The sequence below is a fragment of the Lithobates pipiens genome, unplaced genomic scaffold (genome assembly GCF_037356315.1).
Source record: "Lithobates pipiens isolate NorthernLeopardFrog02 unplaced genomic scaffold, aLitPip1_a1.2 Scaffold_23, whole genome shotgun sequence".
NCBI lineage: Eukaryota > Metazoa > Chordata > Amphibia > Anura > Ranidae > Lithobates > Lithobates pipiens.
Genome location: NW_027507785.1, coordinates 334565456 through 334581303, shown reverse-complemented (window position 1 = coordinate 334581303; position 15848 = coordinate 334565456). Strand labels below are relative to the sequence as shown.

General features: G+C 49.9%; 1 protein-coding gene across 2 annotated transcripts in view; it reads left to right on the top strand.

Moving 5' to 3' along the window:
• DMAP1 (DNA methyltransferase 1 associated protein 1) overlaps nucleotides 1–15848 on the top strand; it is a 130282-nt gene that overhangs the window by 31948 nt on the left and 82486 nt on the right. For both annotated transcript variants that reach the window (XM_077450763.1, XM_077450762.1), the window contains exon 5: nucleotides 7502–7660. In XM_077450763.1, coding sequence (XP_077306889.1) covers nucleotides 7502–7660 — 159 coding nt within the window. The remainder of the gene's footprint in view (nucleotides 1–7501; nucleotides 7661–15848) is intronic.

Here is a 15848-nt window from a genome sequence, read left to right as displayed (position 1 = left end):
ATAAATAAGCAGTCAGTTTTTCTTATCTGAGCAGTTGCCTGAAGATAAAGACTGATTGCTCTAACCACATCTAAAGTGTGTAAGGATTCTTCCTCTATGGACTGAGGATTTGGAAAAAAGGATGGTAGGATTATATCTTGATTCAGATGAAAACCTGAAACCACCTTAGGTAGAAAGGACCTGTTGGGACGCATGACCACTCGGTCCTTATGGATAATTAAATAGGGCTCTTTACAAGAAAGAGCCGCCAATTCTGATACCCTTCTAGCCGTGGATATGGCTACTAGGAAGACTAGCTTCTTTGTCAAGAGGACTAACGAAGCAAGATGCAAAGGTTCAAATGGTTGGGCTACTAAGGCCGAGAGAACCAAATTCAGATCCCATGGGCATACCGGAGGTCTGACTGGCGGTCTCATCCGCATAGCCCCCTGGATAAAGGCCCGTATCAGGGAATGTGATGCAAGCGGTCTTTGAAAAAAGACCGACAGGGCCGAAATCTGCACCTTGATGGTGCTTATGGCCAAATTCAATTCAAGGCCTGATTGGAGAAAGGCCAAGATTCTGTTAATGACATACCTTCTGGGATGCCATCTCCTGGGTTCACACCAGGAAACATATGCCCTCCAGATCTTGTAATAGATACGCCTGGAGGCCGGCTTTCTGGCATTGACCAGAGTGGAAAGGACTGGCCCCGAAAGACCACGGTCTTTTAAAATGTGGGTCTCAGCAGCCAGACCGTCAAATTCAGACTGCGTAAAGCAGGATGGTAAATTGGGCCCTGCGAGAGCAGATCTGGCCGGAGAGGGAGGGTCCATGGCCTGCCCACTGCTAGCTTCATGATTTCTGCGAACCATGGTCGCCTGGGCCAAGCCGGGGCCACTAGAAGGACCGACTTCGCCTCCCTCTTGACCCTTCCCAGGAACCGTGACAGTAGCGGGTTCGGGGGGAAGGCATAGATCAGATTGTACTGATTCCAGGGAACCGTCAGAGCATCTGACCCCTGAGCAAGTGCATCTCTTGTCCTTGACACAAAGTTGTCCAGTTTCCTGTTGAATCTGGACGCAAAAAGATCCACGTCTGGAGTGCCCCACTTGTAACATATGTCTCGAAACACATCGGGGTGCAGAGCCCATTCTCCTGGGCACAACTGCTGGCGGCTGAGATAATCTGCCTGCCAATTCTCCACACCTGGGATGAAGACTGCAGAGAGGCACGGAACATGCTCTTCTGCCCAGACAAGTATGCGATTCACCTCGTTTTGGGCCACCAGACTTCTGGTACCGCCCTGGTGATTGATATAAGCCACCGCGGTGGCATTGTCGGACTGAATCCGAACCGGGAAGCCTCGCAGTCTGTGAGACCACTCTCTGAGTGCCATGTAAACTGCCCGAATCTCTAGGATATTTATGGGCAACAGACTTTCGGTCGCAGACCATTTTCCCTGCGAGCATGTTCCCTCTAATACGGCTCCCCAGCCTGTCAAGCTGGCATCCGTTGTGACAATCTTCCATGAGAGGGGAAGAAATGTTTTGCCTTTTAGCAAATTTCTGGTTTGTAACCACCAAACAAGACTCTTGCGTGCCCGAGGGGATAAACGCATAGGAAGATCCAGGGATTGGGGCTTGCTGTTCCAAATCGCAAGGATGCATCTTTGCAGGGGCCTTGAGTGGAACTGGGCAAATGGGACGGCCTCGAATGAGGCGACCATCTTTCCCAATAGTCTCATACATAGGCGAATAGAGGGAGATCTTCTGCCCAGAACTAGGCGCACCAGATCTCCAATGGCCAAGGCCTTTGGCCCTGGAAGGAACACCCTGCCCTGAGCGGTGTCGATAATCAGACCCAGGTAATCCAACCTGGTGGTCGGTTGCAGAGACGACTTTTCTAGGTTTATAATCCAACCTAGGCGGCCCAGATGTTCCAGCGTTTTGGTGACGCTGCGACTTAGGCTCGTTATAGTTCTCTCTACGAGAAGCAAGTCGTCTAGGTAAGCCATGACGGCTATGCCCTGAACTCTTAAGGTTGCTAAGAGAGGGTCTAGAATCTTCGTGAAGACTCGGGGGGCCGTGGCTAGGCCGAATGGCAGGGCCACAAATTGAAAGTGGCGTTGCTCTACCGCGAACCTTAGGAACTTCTGGTGCGCGGGAAATATTGGCACATGGAGATATGCGTCTTTGATATCTATTGATGCCATGAATTCTCCCCCTTGCAGGGAGGAAACCACAGTGCGTATAGACTGCATCCGGAAGGTCTGGATGTGTAGAAACCGGTTCAAGTCTCTCAGATCCAAGATAGGTCTGACACTTCCGTTTGGTTTTGGGACGGTGAAGAGATTCGAATAAAAACCTGAACCCTGATCTTTCGGGCTCACCTCTACTATCACACCCTGGGATAGTAATTGATCTAAGGCCAGGAGTAGCGATTTCCGCTCTATTGGATCCTTGGGGATCCTTGACCTTAGAAAACGAAAGGGTGGAATCTTCTGAAATTCTAGCCTGTAGCCCAGAGATACCGAAGAGATCACCCATTTGTCCTGAATCTCCTCCCGCCAGGCGCCTGCAAACTGCAGGAGCCTTCCCCCCACTCGGCCGAGCGGGGGCGCCCCTTCACAAGGATGTCTTGGAGGTTTGCTTGGCAGGCTTCCGCCCCCAAGTCTTTTTCTGTCCCTGGGCTCGGCCCTGAGGCTTTCTAGCAGCGGAGGGCTGGGAAGGCCGTCGCCACTGTTTAGAGCTTGACGCTTCTGGAGAAAGAGTACGCCTGAATGAGGGACGCTTACTCTTCTTGACTGGAAGGAGTGTAGATTTACCTCCTGAGATATTTTGGATGAATTTATCTAGTTCTTCTCCAAACAAACGTTCCCCTTTAAATGGGAACCCAGCCAAATGCTTTTTGCATGACATCTCAGCGGCCCAATTTTTTAGCCATAGAGCCCTACGCATGTGTACCAACATAAGGGACAAACGGGATGCTTGTTGGACAGAATCCAAAATCGCATCAATTATGAAACATAGGATGTGAGGCATCTCTGCATATTTCACTACTTCCTCGCTGGGGAGGAGTTCAAACATCTGTTTAACCTGTTCCTTAAGGAACTGACACAATCCTATGGCTGCGACTGTAGGTTGCACCACAGCGCCGGCCATGGAAAAGGAGGCTTTTAACAAGGTTTCCAGCCTTTTGTCAGCTGGATCCTTAAATACCTGCGCATTATCCAAAGGACAAGTTAGGTTTTTATTCACACAAGAGATAGCCGCATCAACAGATGGGGCCCCCCATTTCTTGGTGAAACTTTCCTCCACGGGATAATTCATAGAAAACCTCTTGGGAGGAGTAAACAGTTTATCGGGATGTCCCCAGTCCTCATACATCAAGTCAGCCATTAAAGGATGAATTGGGAAGGAACAAGCAGTCTGTGGGGCTTTCCTGACTCCCAGGGAAGAGACAGAGGATGTAGCGACTTCAGCAGGCGGCATTCTGAACGTGGTACGCACCAATTCAGTGTAATACTGCACCTGCTTTCTGAGTGCCTGGGAGGAGGGGACTAACTCCTCATCCTCTGACTGATCCGACTGCTCATGATCCCTTTCTAAAGATAGGGATCTCTCCTCATTTTCAGAGCAGCTGTCTGAGAGAGGGATTTCAGCAGAGGGAGGGGATCTACCCCTTTTTCTGCTATCTTTTAGGGAAGCAGAAATAAAATTCATTATCCTCCCTTCAAAACTCTCCAATGAAGCCCTAAGGGAGTCCTCAGTGACATAGACCGGGGCTGCGACATTAGGAGAGGCTGCAAAGCCTGAAAGGGGCACTGACTCGTCTTGAGATGCAGGCTCCACTCTTGCAGAGGGGGATGGTAACCTGCATGCACCCTTGGAACCCCTGGACCTAGGCGGTGATTTGCCAGTGCTTTTGTTACCTGCCCCTGAAACCCTCTTACGAGGAGACATAGTACTGAGCTACAAAGCAGAGTTACTAATGTAAAATGCAATCACTTGTTTGTGCTTAAAGTCTCACAATAAATCAATATTAGCTTAACTGCACAATATGATGCCGAGTAGGTGTCTTAGGGTTTGCCTGGATCCAATCCCACGGATGCTTACAGCCCACAGCTCCTGTGTCTCACCTTACAGTCCCCTGACGCTCTGGGCTTTTAAATCGGCCGTTTTGGCGCCTGCATTACAGCATAGAGCACCTGATTGTGCACAGCTGGCAACCACACCCCCCCCCCCTTTCCCCATTAGGCCGGGAGCGCGCCCGGCGCGCGTGCACGCGCCCGCGCGCGTGCACGAGGACCGCGGGATCCGGGGGGGGGGAGGAGAACCCAAAAGGAGTGACCTGGGACCCCCTGATCTGCGTGGGACCCCTTTTTTACCTTTATTGTGGCAGGGACTGCAAGGAGACGTGAGAGCTGGAGAACCAGGCACTTCACTGAGCGTGTTAGTATTGAAAGGCATGTAAGTATGCATCAGGCTGCTCTTACTCCATCTAGTGGAGGAAACCAGGTAAGACATACAACTACTCACAGTGAAGAAATCCATTCATATATTAAATATATAGGATGACTTCCCATACCTGTTCCCCGCCGCAGGAATTGCTGTGTTCAGACCAATTCCAGCCTTCACCCATCACGGCGGGTATTGTTAGCCAACCTTCAGGCGTATCTGGGGTTCTTACGAAAAGATCCTCCTACCTGGGCCTTGTAAAAAACTCTGCCAGAAACTTACGGGCGCCCTGAGTCAACAGTACCCCAAGTCTGGTTGTCCCAGAGTCCAGTCTTCCAATGGAGAGGACTTACAGGCAAAACCTCGTGTCTTCGGCAAACGAGGCCCGGGTACCATACCATCTTGGGAGTCAAATATCGGCCCGAGGTATGGATCCGGTTTGTTGTAGCCCTTCGGCTCTCGCCGGGACCCGCATAGAGCTAAGTTTTACGTGACCATCGACCAGACACTGGCGAAAAAACTGAGGTGCCTCCCGGATGGGAGGGGTTATATAGGGGAGGAATTCTCCTTAATTAGGGTCAACCAGTGTCCAATCACCAGAGGTGCCTATATAACCCACTATGTAATGAAGCTCCTGTGTCCCGTGATGTATGATCACGAAATATATATATATATATATTTATGTCTTTTTATTTATTTTTTTATATCTTGTTTACAGTGCTCAGTAGCTAAAGGCTGGAATTTTATACAAACAAGTGGATGATTCATAGCAGAGACTTCTGTCCTTGTTTCCATCTTAAAGAGGAGCTGCACAAAAAAAATAAATATTAAAAGCCAGCAGCTACTAATATTGCAGCTGCTGACTTTTAATAATATCACACTTACCTGTCCCAGGGTCCAGCGATGTCGGCGGCAGATGACGAGCGATCGCTCGTCTCGCTGCAGCCACCGCCGCCATCCTCTGTCAGGGAATCGGGAAGTGAAGCAAGAGGGCTTCACTGCCCGGTTCCCTACTGCGCATGCGCGAGTCGCGCTGCGCTGGTTCCCCGCTGTGTCTCTGGGAACTGTGTTTCCCAGAACACAACGGGGGGGGGGGGGGCGGAGCCATGCGGCGATGGGCGGAGCCATGCGGCGGTCTGGCCGGAAGTGGGTGCAGTTACCTGGATTATCCAGGTAACTGCACCCCCCTCCCCCCCGAAAGGTGCCGATTGTGGCACCGGAGGGGGGGAGGGATAATACTAGCGGAACTTCCCCTTTAGGGTGAAGAACCGCTTTAAATTTCATTCAGTCACCTGCTGCTAAGTTGTCTCTTTAGAAAACCCCCTTAGTCTGCTTTCACACTGCCGCAGCCTGTTTTTTCCTACACCACGGGGGTGTAGCGCAGCTCACCGACCTGTTTGGTGCAGGTTAAGCTGTGCTTTCCCATAGATTTATATTGTGTCCTGCGTGTTTGATGTGCTTTCTGAAAGAACATCAGAACTTCTGCATGCTGCAAGCGTTGCGAGACACAATATAACTCTCTATGGCAAAGCGCAGCTAATCCACTCTAAGCATGTTGGGTAAGCATTGCAGCACCGGCGGTGTAGGAAAAAAATCGCACCCCAGCAGTGTAAAAGCAGTCTAAGGGGGTTTTCTAAAGAGACGGCTTAGCAGCAGGTGACTGAAAGAAATCTAAGATGGAAACAAGGCCAGAAGTGTGTTTTACATGCGTTTTTTTAGGTGCGTCAAGCGATGCTTTGGGGTTTTTCTGCCTCCTGAGGGGCAAAATAAGTAAAATGCTTCTAAACGGAGGTGTAACTTGAACCTTCTGGGCAAGAAACCATGAGGAGGCCCCCCCCCCTGCCCTTGACTGGGGCCCTCCTCACTGATCCTGGGACCCTTTATTATGGTCCTGCAGCTGGCCACCTTCCTGCTCTCTTAAGGGCCCTCCCACGGTGGTGGAACACCACAGCCCAGCTGCAAGTGCTACCCTGGGAGTTCCGCCACTGCTATTTAGTATTTTATTTTTATTTTATTTTTTTACCATTTTTATTTATTTACCGTTTTTATTTATTGTTGACCATTTATTTTTTTTATTTTTTTTTGTATCCTTTTTTTTTTTTTTTTTTTTTTTTTTTAGGAACTCCGCTGATAAACTGGCCTCTCGTGTCTCACGTTTGAGAACAGGAAAGGGTCTGAGGACAGACTCATCAGTCCATTTTTCTGCAACCTCAGCTACACAGAAGGAATGAACAGGAATAGCTCTATACAGAGGCTTCCTGTTCCTTCATAAAGTGAAGCATAGTAAACACAGATTACTATGCCCCAGCTATGAATGAGTATAAAAAAAGAGTCGTGATTGGCATCAAGTAGTGCTGCGGGGCAGGGCGGGGCAGGAAAGCACACTTGGCAGCGGGATAGGGAGGCAGTGGGAGCGAAATGTGGAGGAACTGATGCTCTCCATTTCCTTCCTGTAGCTGCTGAATGTCTGCAGGAGGGAGCGGAGGATGTGGCTATATGGGGGGACGGGTTCCTCTACATACCGCCGCCCTCAAGCATGCAGCCATTATTGCAATGGGGACCCCCCCCCCCCCCCTCGTACGTATGCCCCTGCTCCTATATATGGTGTTTTTCACATCCAGTGATCATGAGGCCTATGTGAGCGTTTTATTTGTAAAATATCAGATTGCCCTATGCCCACTATACATCAGGGGGAGGCAACCCGGTGCCCTCCAGCTGTTGTGGAACTATATTTCCCATGAGGCATTGCAAGGCTGGCAGTTACAATTACTTCCAGAGGCATGCTGGGACTTGTAGTTCTGCAACATCTGGAGGGCCCCTGGTTGCCTCCCCCTGCTATACGTGGTCTGTCGTGGACGGGCCGCCACTGCTTCCTGACCGGTACATTGTACCTCTTATCTGACCTCCTTCCAACAGGCTTTCTGGGGAACGGACAACCCTTCTGATGCAAATAAAGCCTTGATAATAAAACTCCAGTCCTTCTATTGATACATTGCCAGCTGACTTCCTCGCCTGAAGAGCTCACGCTCCGTATTCTAATGATTTGTGTATCTCCTTTGCAGACAGTTCAGGTTCCCGTGTACTCAGAACAGGAATATCAGATGTACCTCCACGATGACAGCTGGACAAAGGCCGAGACCGACCATCTCTTTGACCTCTGCCACCGCTTTGATCTGCGCTTCATCGTCATCCACGATCGCTACGATCACCAGCAGTACAAGGTAAGTGGCCCGGATAGGACGGGTGGGGGGCGGGCTGCAGGAAATAGTGGGCAGCCTCACCAGCTTGGTCCAAGTGGAATCAGGAGATGATCCGTATGCAGCGGCTGTGCTATTACTACAGGAGTAACATCATCTTATACTGGATGCTGTCACTTTGCTAACATTTGTTTTCCCAGACCCCAGCTATGTGGTAGAAGTGATGTTCTTCTTGCCCCCCCCCCTCACCCTGCCGTGTGTCCTGGGCTTACCTGTCCCTCCTGGGTGCCCGGGGCCTCCATAACAGATGTCCAGGAGGGAGAGTGGCAGAAGTCCAGCAAACATCCATTCCCTGATCTCCCATTGTTGATGTGAACCCCCCAGAAGCACTCGGCTCTGAGCACTTCCAGATTCACAGCCAAACTCCAGCCGCCTTGGGCGCAGAAGAAGCTAACCGAGCGCAGCCTGTGTTCAGTTCGCTTCGACAGAGGGCAGAGGGGACCTTGGAATTTAACCCCTTGCCTTTTTTTTCCCACAAATAGAGCTTTCTTTGGGTGGTATTTAATCACCACTGGAGGTTTCTATTTTTTTCTAAACAAACGAAAAAAGAAATTTTGAAAAGAAGCTTTTTTTTTTATTTATAGTTCTAAAATTTTGCAAACAGGTAATTCTTTTTTCACCTTCACTGGTGGGCACTGATGAGGCTGCTCTGGTGGGCTCCGAGGAGGCTTGCCCTGGTGGGCTCTGAGGAGGCTTGCCCTGGTGGGCTCTGAGGAGGCTTGCCCTGGTGGGCTCTGAGGAGGCTTGCCCTGGTGGGCTCCGAGGAGGCTTGCCCTGGTGGGCTCCGAGGAGGCTTGCCCTGGTGGGCTCCGAGGAGGCTTGCCCTGGTGGGCTCCGAGGAGGCTTGCCCTGGTGGGCACCGAGGAGGCTTGCCCTGGTGGGCTCCGAGGAGGCTTGCCTGGCTCCGAGGAGGCTTGCCCTGGTGGGCTCCTCCCGCTGGTGGGCCCCGAGGAGGCTTGCGCTGGTGGGCCCCGAGGAGGCTTGCCCTGGTGGGACTGCACGTATAATCAGAACACTGATAATCGGTGCCTCATCAATGCCCACCAGTGAAGGAGAAAACTTGCTTATTTACAAAATTTTATAACAAAAACAAAGAATTTTTTTTTTTTTTTTTTTTTAAGTTTTTGGTCTTTTTTTTATCTTTATTTGTTTTGCAAAAAAAAAAAAAGAATCCAGAGGTGATCAAATACCACCGAAAGAAAGCTCCATCTGTAGGAACAAAATTATAAAAACTTTGTTGGGTACGGTGTTGCATGACCGCGCAATTGTCATTTTAAAATGCGACAGCGCTGAAAGCTGAATATTGGCCTGGGCAGAAAGGGGGTATTAAAGTGGTTAAAGTGCTCGCATGCAGAAGCGAATGCATACGTATGTTGCGCCCACATATGTAAACAGCGTTTAAACCACATGTGAGGCATTGCTGTGAACGAGCGAGAGCGATAATTGTAGCACTAAACCTCCTCTGCAACTCAGAACTGGTAACCTCCTTAAACATTTACACCCCTTTCACACCAGGGCGTTTTGCAGGAGCTATAGCGTTAGAAATAGCGCCTGCAATCCGCCCTCAAACTGCACCATTGTCTGTAGTGTGATTCCCCCGAGGGCTTTCGCACTGGAGCTGTGCGCTGGCAGGACGTCAGGGAAAAGTCCTGCCAGCAGCTTCTTTGGAGCGGTGAAGAAGCGGTGTGTTTACCGCTCCTCCACCGCTGCTCCCCATTGAAATCAATGGAGCAGCGCTGTAATACCGCCGGCAAAACTCCGCTGTTTTAACCCTTTCTCGGCCGCTAGCGGGGGGGTAAAAGCGCCCCGCTAGCAGCCAAAATCCGCCGCAAATCCCTAAGAATAGCGGCGTTTTACCATCCACGCTATCGGCGGTGTGGTGTGAAAGGGGTCTTAAAGTGTCGCCTATGGAGATTTTTAACTAGCGAAGTTTGGCGCCATTCTACCAGCTTGTGTGATTTTTTTTAAAGCATGACATGTTGGGTATCTATTTACTCGGCATAATATCTTTCACATTATACAAAAATCGTTTTTTTTTTGTTTTGTTTTGTTTTGTTTTTTATTCATGAAACCGCCCAAATTGAAAAATTGCTGCGCAAATACTGTGTGACATAAAAAGTTGCAATGATGACTGACGTTTTATTCTCTAGGGTCTCTGCTAAAAAATAAATGAAAAAAAATATATATATATTACACACACATACATACATACACACACATATATATATATATATATATATATATATATATATATATATATATATATATATATATATATATATATATATTTATATTTTCCCCAATCGTCTTTCAGGACAGCCACCTTAGAGAGACACCGGCTCCTCCCCTCTGAGGAAACACCGCCTTCATTTTCATGATTTAAGCCTCCTCCTCCCTTCGTTCCTCAGTTATGGTGTTTCCTCCGGCGGGGAGACATCGCCAAGGAACCTGAAAGCTGAATTCGGTTGGTGAAACTGAAGCTATCCGAGCGGAGCCCCGGCCCCGTTCGGCTATCCGACCATTTATCGGTCGGTCCGGGACAGTCCTATCGGCGGGGAGCTGAAGTGTTCGTACTGTCCATATACCCTAAACTTCGCTTGGGGAAGCAGGAAGTTTATGGGGTCGTCCGTTCGTTCACCCGTGGGTGTTTCAACGGAACAAACGGTCCGGTCGGCTGGGGAAGCTGAACTCTCGACTGACCTTTACACGCACTCCAATCTTCGCTTGGGGAAAGCAGGAAGTTTTTGGGGAGGTTCATCCCTGCGTTTCGCCCAGTGGGGCGCTGAACGAAGGCGTCCAGGGCCCCCCTGTGTATACAGCCGGCTGGGAGCTGGAAGCCGGACCGGTAGGCGGGCGACGTCAGTTCGGGTGGGGGCGGACCCCTTCGTTCGATCCGCGTCTTCCGGTTCCGGACGCGGCACGTGAAGGGGAACCTAGCGTTCGGCTGGTGCAGCCTCTCTTTCTACAGTTGCACAGGTAGCTGTTGGAGGCACGTTCGTACCACGCTTCCTCAACGGGAGAATGTCCGAAGCAGAGGCTTCAAGAACTCCTGGAGATAACAGCACCAGCCACTCAAAGGTAATAGCCCTGGAGAGGGGTTCCCTTACCTTATAACCAGTAGCTCCACTGGTGTGTTTTCCCCCTAGGTGGTCGGGGGGAAGGGCAGTGCGTCTGGGATCCAGGCGGAGTTTGATCCTGGGAGGGGGCACTCCCGGTGGTCCTCTTAAGTAGTGCTGGTGTTTCTTTTCTTTTTAAAGTTTATGCTGCTCTCTCTCTTTTGCTTCGGTATCTCAGAAAGACTTAAGCAGGTCCCCCCTTGGTTCTTGGAGGAAGTGTCCTTCATGTAGAGCCTCTTTGGGGAATTCCCGGTTCAAGGCACTTTGTTAGGAGTGTATTAAAGGCCTGGATAGCTCAGTCCGTAGCTCTGTTTGGGTGCCATTAGAAAGCAGGCAGCAGAACAGGGTGCAGATCTGGCGGCTTCTGTGAAGTTTTCAATGCCCTCAGCTCCAGAGCACTCTTTTCACCAGCACAGCAGAGTGTTCCACCTAACCCAATGGTTGTTCCTCCCACAGGTTAGGGAGAATCCAGAGGGTTCCAGAGGGAAGTTGAGGAAGAAGTTGACAGGGCCGTCTCAGACTCCCAGAGGGAGACTGAGGGTGAGGACTTGGATGGGGAACCCAAAAGAACCTCACGGTATAAACTTCCCCTGGATGAGATGGAAAGGCTCTTGAGGGCTGTCCAAGTCACTTAGGAGGCACTGTCACCCCACAATCAGATGTACTAGGGCCTAGGGGGAGCGGGTGTTCCCGGGTCATGACGTCTTGATCGATGCCATCAAGGATGGCAGGATCCCGATAGAAAACTTTTCTTTTCTGGTGCATTAAAGCAAAGGTTTCCTTGGGCGGAAGAGGAGGCTCTCATCTGGAATAAAATCCCCCAGATTAGATGCGGCCTTTTCTCAGATGTCCAGGCATACTGACCTGTCCTTGGGGACATGGGGGTACTTTCAGACCCTATGGTTTGAAGATTTACCATAAGGAAATCTCTAAGCCTGCCATAGCAGCCACAGTGGTGGCTCGTAGTACAAAGTATTGGCTTATCCAGATGAAGCAATTACGGCAGAGGAGTCTTTTCTATCCTCCTTTTCCCGTGCTGCTTTAGGCGTTGGCATACTCTGCGGATGCTTCGGCTCAATCCATTCGGTTGTATGCAAGGTCCTCGGCTCTGACCAACTCAGCCTGGAGGGCCTTAAGGCTGTAGACATGGCAGAGGGACAGGGCGTCCAGATCAAAGCTCGGTGGAATTCCTCTTTAGGGGAGACCTGCTGTTTGGGCCAGGTCTTGAAGCAGTGCTATCGCACGACTTATAAGAAAGAGGCCTTTCCCCTTAAGAAAAAATAAGGGGAGCAGTTAAAAAGGGTCCTTCCTCCCCCAGTGGGAGACGATCACCTCCAATCAGTTGGTGTTGGGGATCATCAAAGGAGGTTACCGTGTGGAGTTTTCAGAGTTTCCCCCTTTTGAGACTCCTTGTCACTGAGCTGACAAAATGTGCCTTTCTTTCCTCTGCAGGAGTTAGAGGAATAGGAAGTGGTAATAAAGGTCCCAGCAGGTTTAACAGGCAAGGCTTCTATCCTCTCTCTTATGGTTCACAAGCCTTCGGAAAAGTTCAGGCTCATCCTGAACCTGAATCGTCTGGGTGTCTTGGTCACCTACAGAAGCTTTTGGTTGGTTTTAGTCACGGGGTGAGGGCACCTCTTCCACCAAAACTGTTTCAGGGCATCGATAGTAAGGATGCATACCTGCATATTTCCATCGCAGAGAGCCACCAGCGTTTCCTCATGCTGGCAGTAATAACCTCTGTAGGGGTGCTACACCTTCCGTTTAAAGCACTCCCCTTTGGGCTATCCCCTTCTCCCTCGTATCTTCACCAAAGCGATGGTAGAGGTTCTGTCCTTCCTGCGTCTCAGGGTAGTCTCTGTGATCGTGTATCTTGACGATCTTCTCCTGTTTGTCCCTTCTCTGGCGCAGTTGAACGGGGATCCACAGCTTACAAGGGACCTATTAGTGAGCTTGGGTTGGCCTCTGAACCTAGGGAAACTCATCTTAAACTTCTTCCCAAGGGCCTTCCTGGGTGAAGAGGGTCAGGTTGAGCTTGCTGACATCCACGCTCCTAGCTGTTCAGTGGACGGGGTTGCGTTACCGTCCTCTGCAGACTATTCATCTTGAAGGTTTGGGGCCACAGTAGAGGGTCTTAAGACTCTTTGGTTTCGGTTCTAACTCAGGTAAAGAAGCCAGGAGCGGTGGCGTGTGACAATGCGCGCCGTCTCCCAAAGGCGCAGTCTGCGGTTGGATTGCGTATGTCTGAGTTCTAGTCCACCCTGTGCCAAATCACGAGGGTGTCCGTTGCTAGCTTTAGCACGGTGGCTCACGACTGATCACCGAATGGCAAAGGTCACAGCTGACAGTCCTGTGCTGTCAAGGTAGCAGTGGATAGCCGACTTAGACCATTGAGATAATACTACACAGCCCGTATTTTAAAGTCCCTTTGGTGGGATAGGGGAGCATGTTTGTCACAAGGCCTAGAGTGGATTTGGCCAATATCCAAGGAGGAAGGAGTCAAAGAGACCCTCAAAATTGGAGGGAGAACGCGGGGAGAGAGCAACCAGGTTCTCAAACAGGACGTTTTCGAAGTGATCACCCGGTGGAGGGGGATTCCTTCGATAGACTTCTTTTGCCCCAAGGGAGAAGCCATCTCCTGTTCTATGAGCAGGGGAGATGGGATGTCGGAAGCAGACGCACTAAGCACAGACTTAGGGTTTCTCTAGGTGCTATGCTTTCCCCCTTCCCGTCCTGATTCCCGTCCTGATTCCTGCAGAGTTAAGGAAGTTTCAGGTGGAGATTACCATCTCTTTCTAATCGCACCTCATTGGCCCAGGAGGCCGTGGTTCTCCATTCTGAAGGGCCTGTCGGTGGAACTCCCCGGGGTTTTTCCCGGTGTCCAATCTGCTGTCCCCAGGTGGAACCTTGCAGCTTGGCTACTGAGGAATTACCGAACGGCAAAGGGGTCTCAGACTGTTAGTAGCCACTCTTTTGAATTGCAGGTAAATGGACGCTCAGACCATTTTCCTGAAGGTATAGAGGCGGTTCAATAGCTGGTGCTCAGAGAACTCCTTCAATGAGCACAGCTCGGGGGCCGTTCTAGAGGTCCTGCGGTCAGGGGCAGATAAAAGGTTAGCCCCGAAACATTGGAGAGTCAGGTATCCGTTTCAAGCGTATTTCTGGATAGACATCTAATGTCAGTCCTTGGTATAGTAAGGTTCTTCAGAACCTTAAGTAGGCGAAGACCAAGCCTTTGGTCGCCCCCTTCCCAGTCGGGATCTTGCTTTGGTTTTACAGGTTCTCACAGGGGAACCTTTTGAGCCGTTAGAACCTTGCTCGTTAAAATTGATCACTCTCAAAACTGTATTTTTGGTGGCAATCACTACAGCAAGGAGAGTACCGTATTTTCCGGCGTATAAGACGACTTTTTACACTAAAAGCAAACAGCCAAAAAGTGGGGGTCGTCTTATACGCCGGGTATAAAGCAAAGCCGTCTTGTATGCAAGTCGCCCGCTGCATAGCATCCCTCTGGATGCTTACTGAATGTGCGGTAATACTGTATACACCGCTGAGCCAATCCTGGCAAGCGATGTATTCTATTAGAGAATACAAAGCCTGCTCGGATTGGAGTAACCACCTCTGCCAATCCGAGCAGGCTACATACGGTAGCCTGCTCTGATTGGCTTTGAGAGTCAGAGGCGCGGGCTGATGATGTTACAGCCCCTGCCAATCCGAGCAGGCTTTGTATTCTTTAATAGAATACATCGCTCGCTGTGATTGGCTTAGCGCTACTGAACATACAGCATTACCGCACATCCAGCAGGCTGACAGACTGGTCGGAAGGGGGTCGTCTTATACGGCAAGTATACCACAATCCAACATTTAAAATGGAAGATTAGGGGGTCGTCTTATCTGCCCAGCCGCCTTATACGCCGGCAAATACGGTAGGTGAACTCGAAGCCCTTTCTATTAGGGCACCTTTTTGTTTTACCTAAGGTAGCCTCTAGTTTCCATAAGAATACAGGAGATTGTGCTACCTACTTTCTGTTCGAATCCAGTAAGAGAACAGGAACACATGTTTCACAGATTAGATGTTAAAAGATGTGTTCTTCATTATTTGGATTGCACAAGGTCAGTTCAAGAAATCTGATTCACTTTTTGTGTTGTTTTCTGGGGCTAGGAAGGGTTCCAAAGCCTCTAAACGTATGATAGCTAGATGGTTAAGGTTAGCCATTGGACAGGCTTACGTGACAGGGGGGTTAGATCCTCCAGTTGGGGTTAGAGCACACTCAGCCGGGGCAGTAGCATCTTCTCAGGCAGAGTGGGCTGGGGCATCTCCTGCACAGATCCGTAGTGCTGCAACGTGGTCCAGTGTTTCTACGTTTGTGAAACATTATAGACTGGATCTTCTGTCAGCCAAAGACCAAGCCTTTGGCCGTATAGTACTGCAGGCAGTGGTCCCACCCTAAGGTAATGTACTCGCTTATCCTCTCTAAGGTGGCTGTCCTGAAAGACGATTGGGGAAAAATGGAATTACGTACCGGTAATGTCCTTTTCCAGGAGTCTTTCAGGACAGCACCGGTTCCCACCCAAATTGTTTGCAGATCATCGGGAACTCATTACATGAGGCCGACAGGTAAGACTTAAAAAGTTTATTTGTTTGACGTGTTCTTGTGTCTCCCCAGTTGGCCGGAGGTACTCTGGAAGAACTGAGGAACGAAGGGAGGAGGAGGCTTAAATCATGAAAATGAAGGCGGTGTTTCCTCAGAGGGGAGGAGCCGGTGTCTCTCTAAGGTGGCTGTCCTGAAAGACTCCTGGAAAAGGACATTACCGTACGTAATTCCATTTTTTATATTAATGTATTTATTTTTTGGGGGGGGGGGGTGTTCTGAGTAATTTTCTAGGAAAAATATATAATTTTTACATGTAGGAGAGGGGAGTCAGAATTGGCGGGGTATGAGAGTCCTCTCAATAGGTGTTTGCCGCGGGTTTCCCCCGGTTTCGTGTCCTGGAACAATACGCATTTCCCAGCATGCATGTTATAATTACTTTTT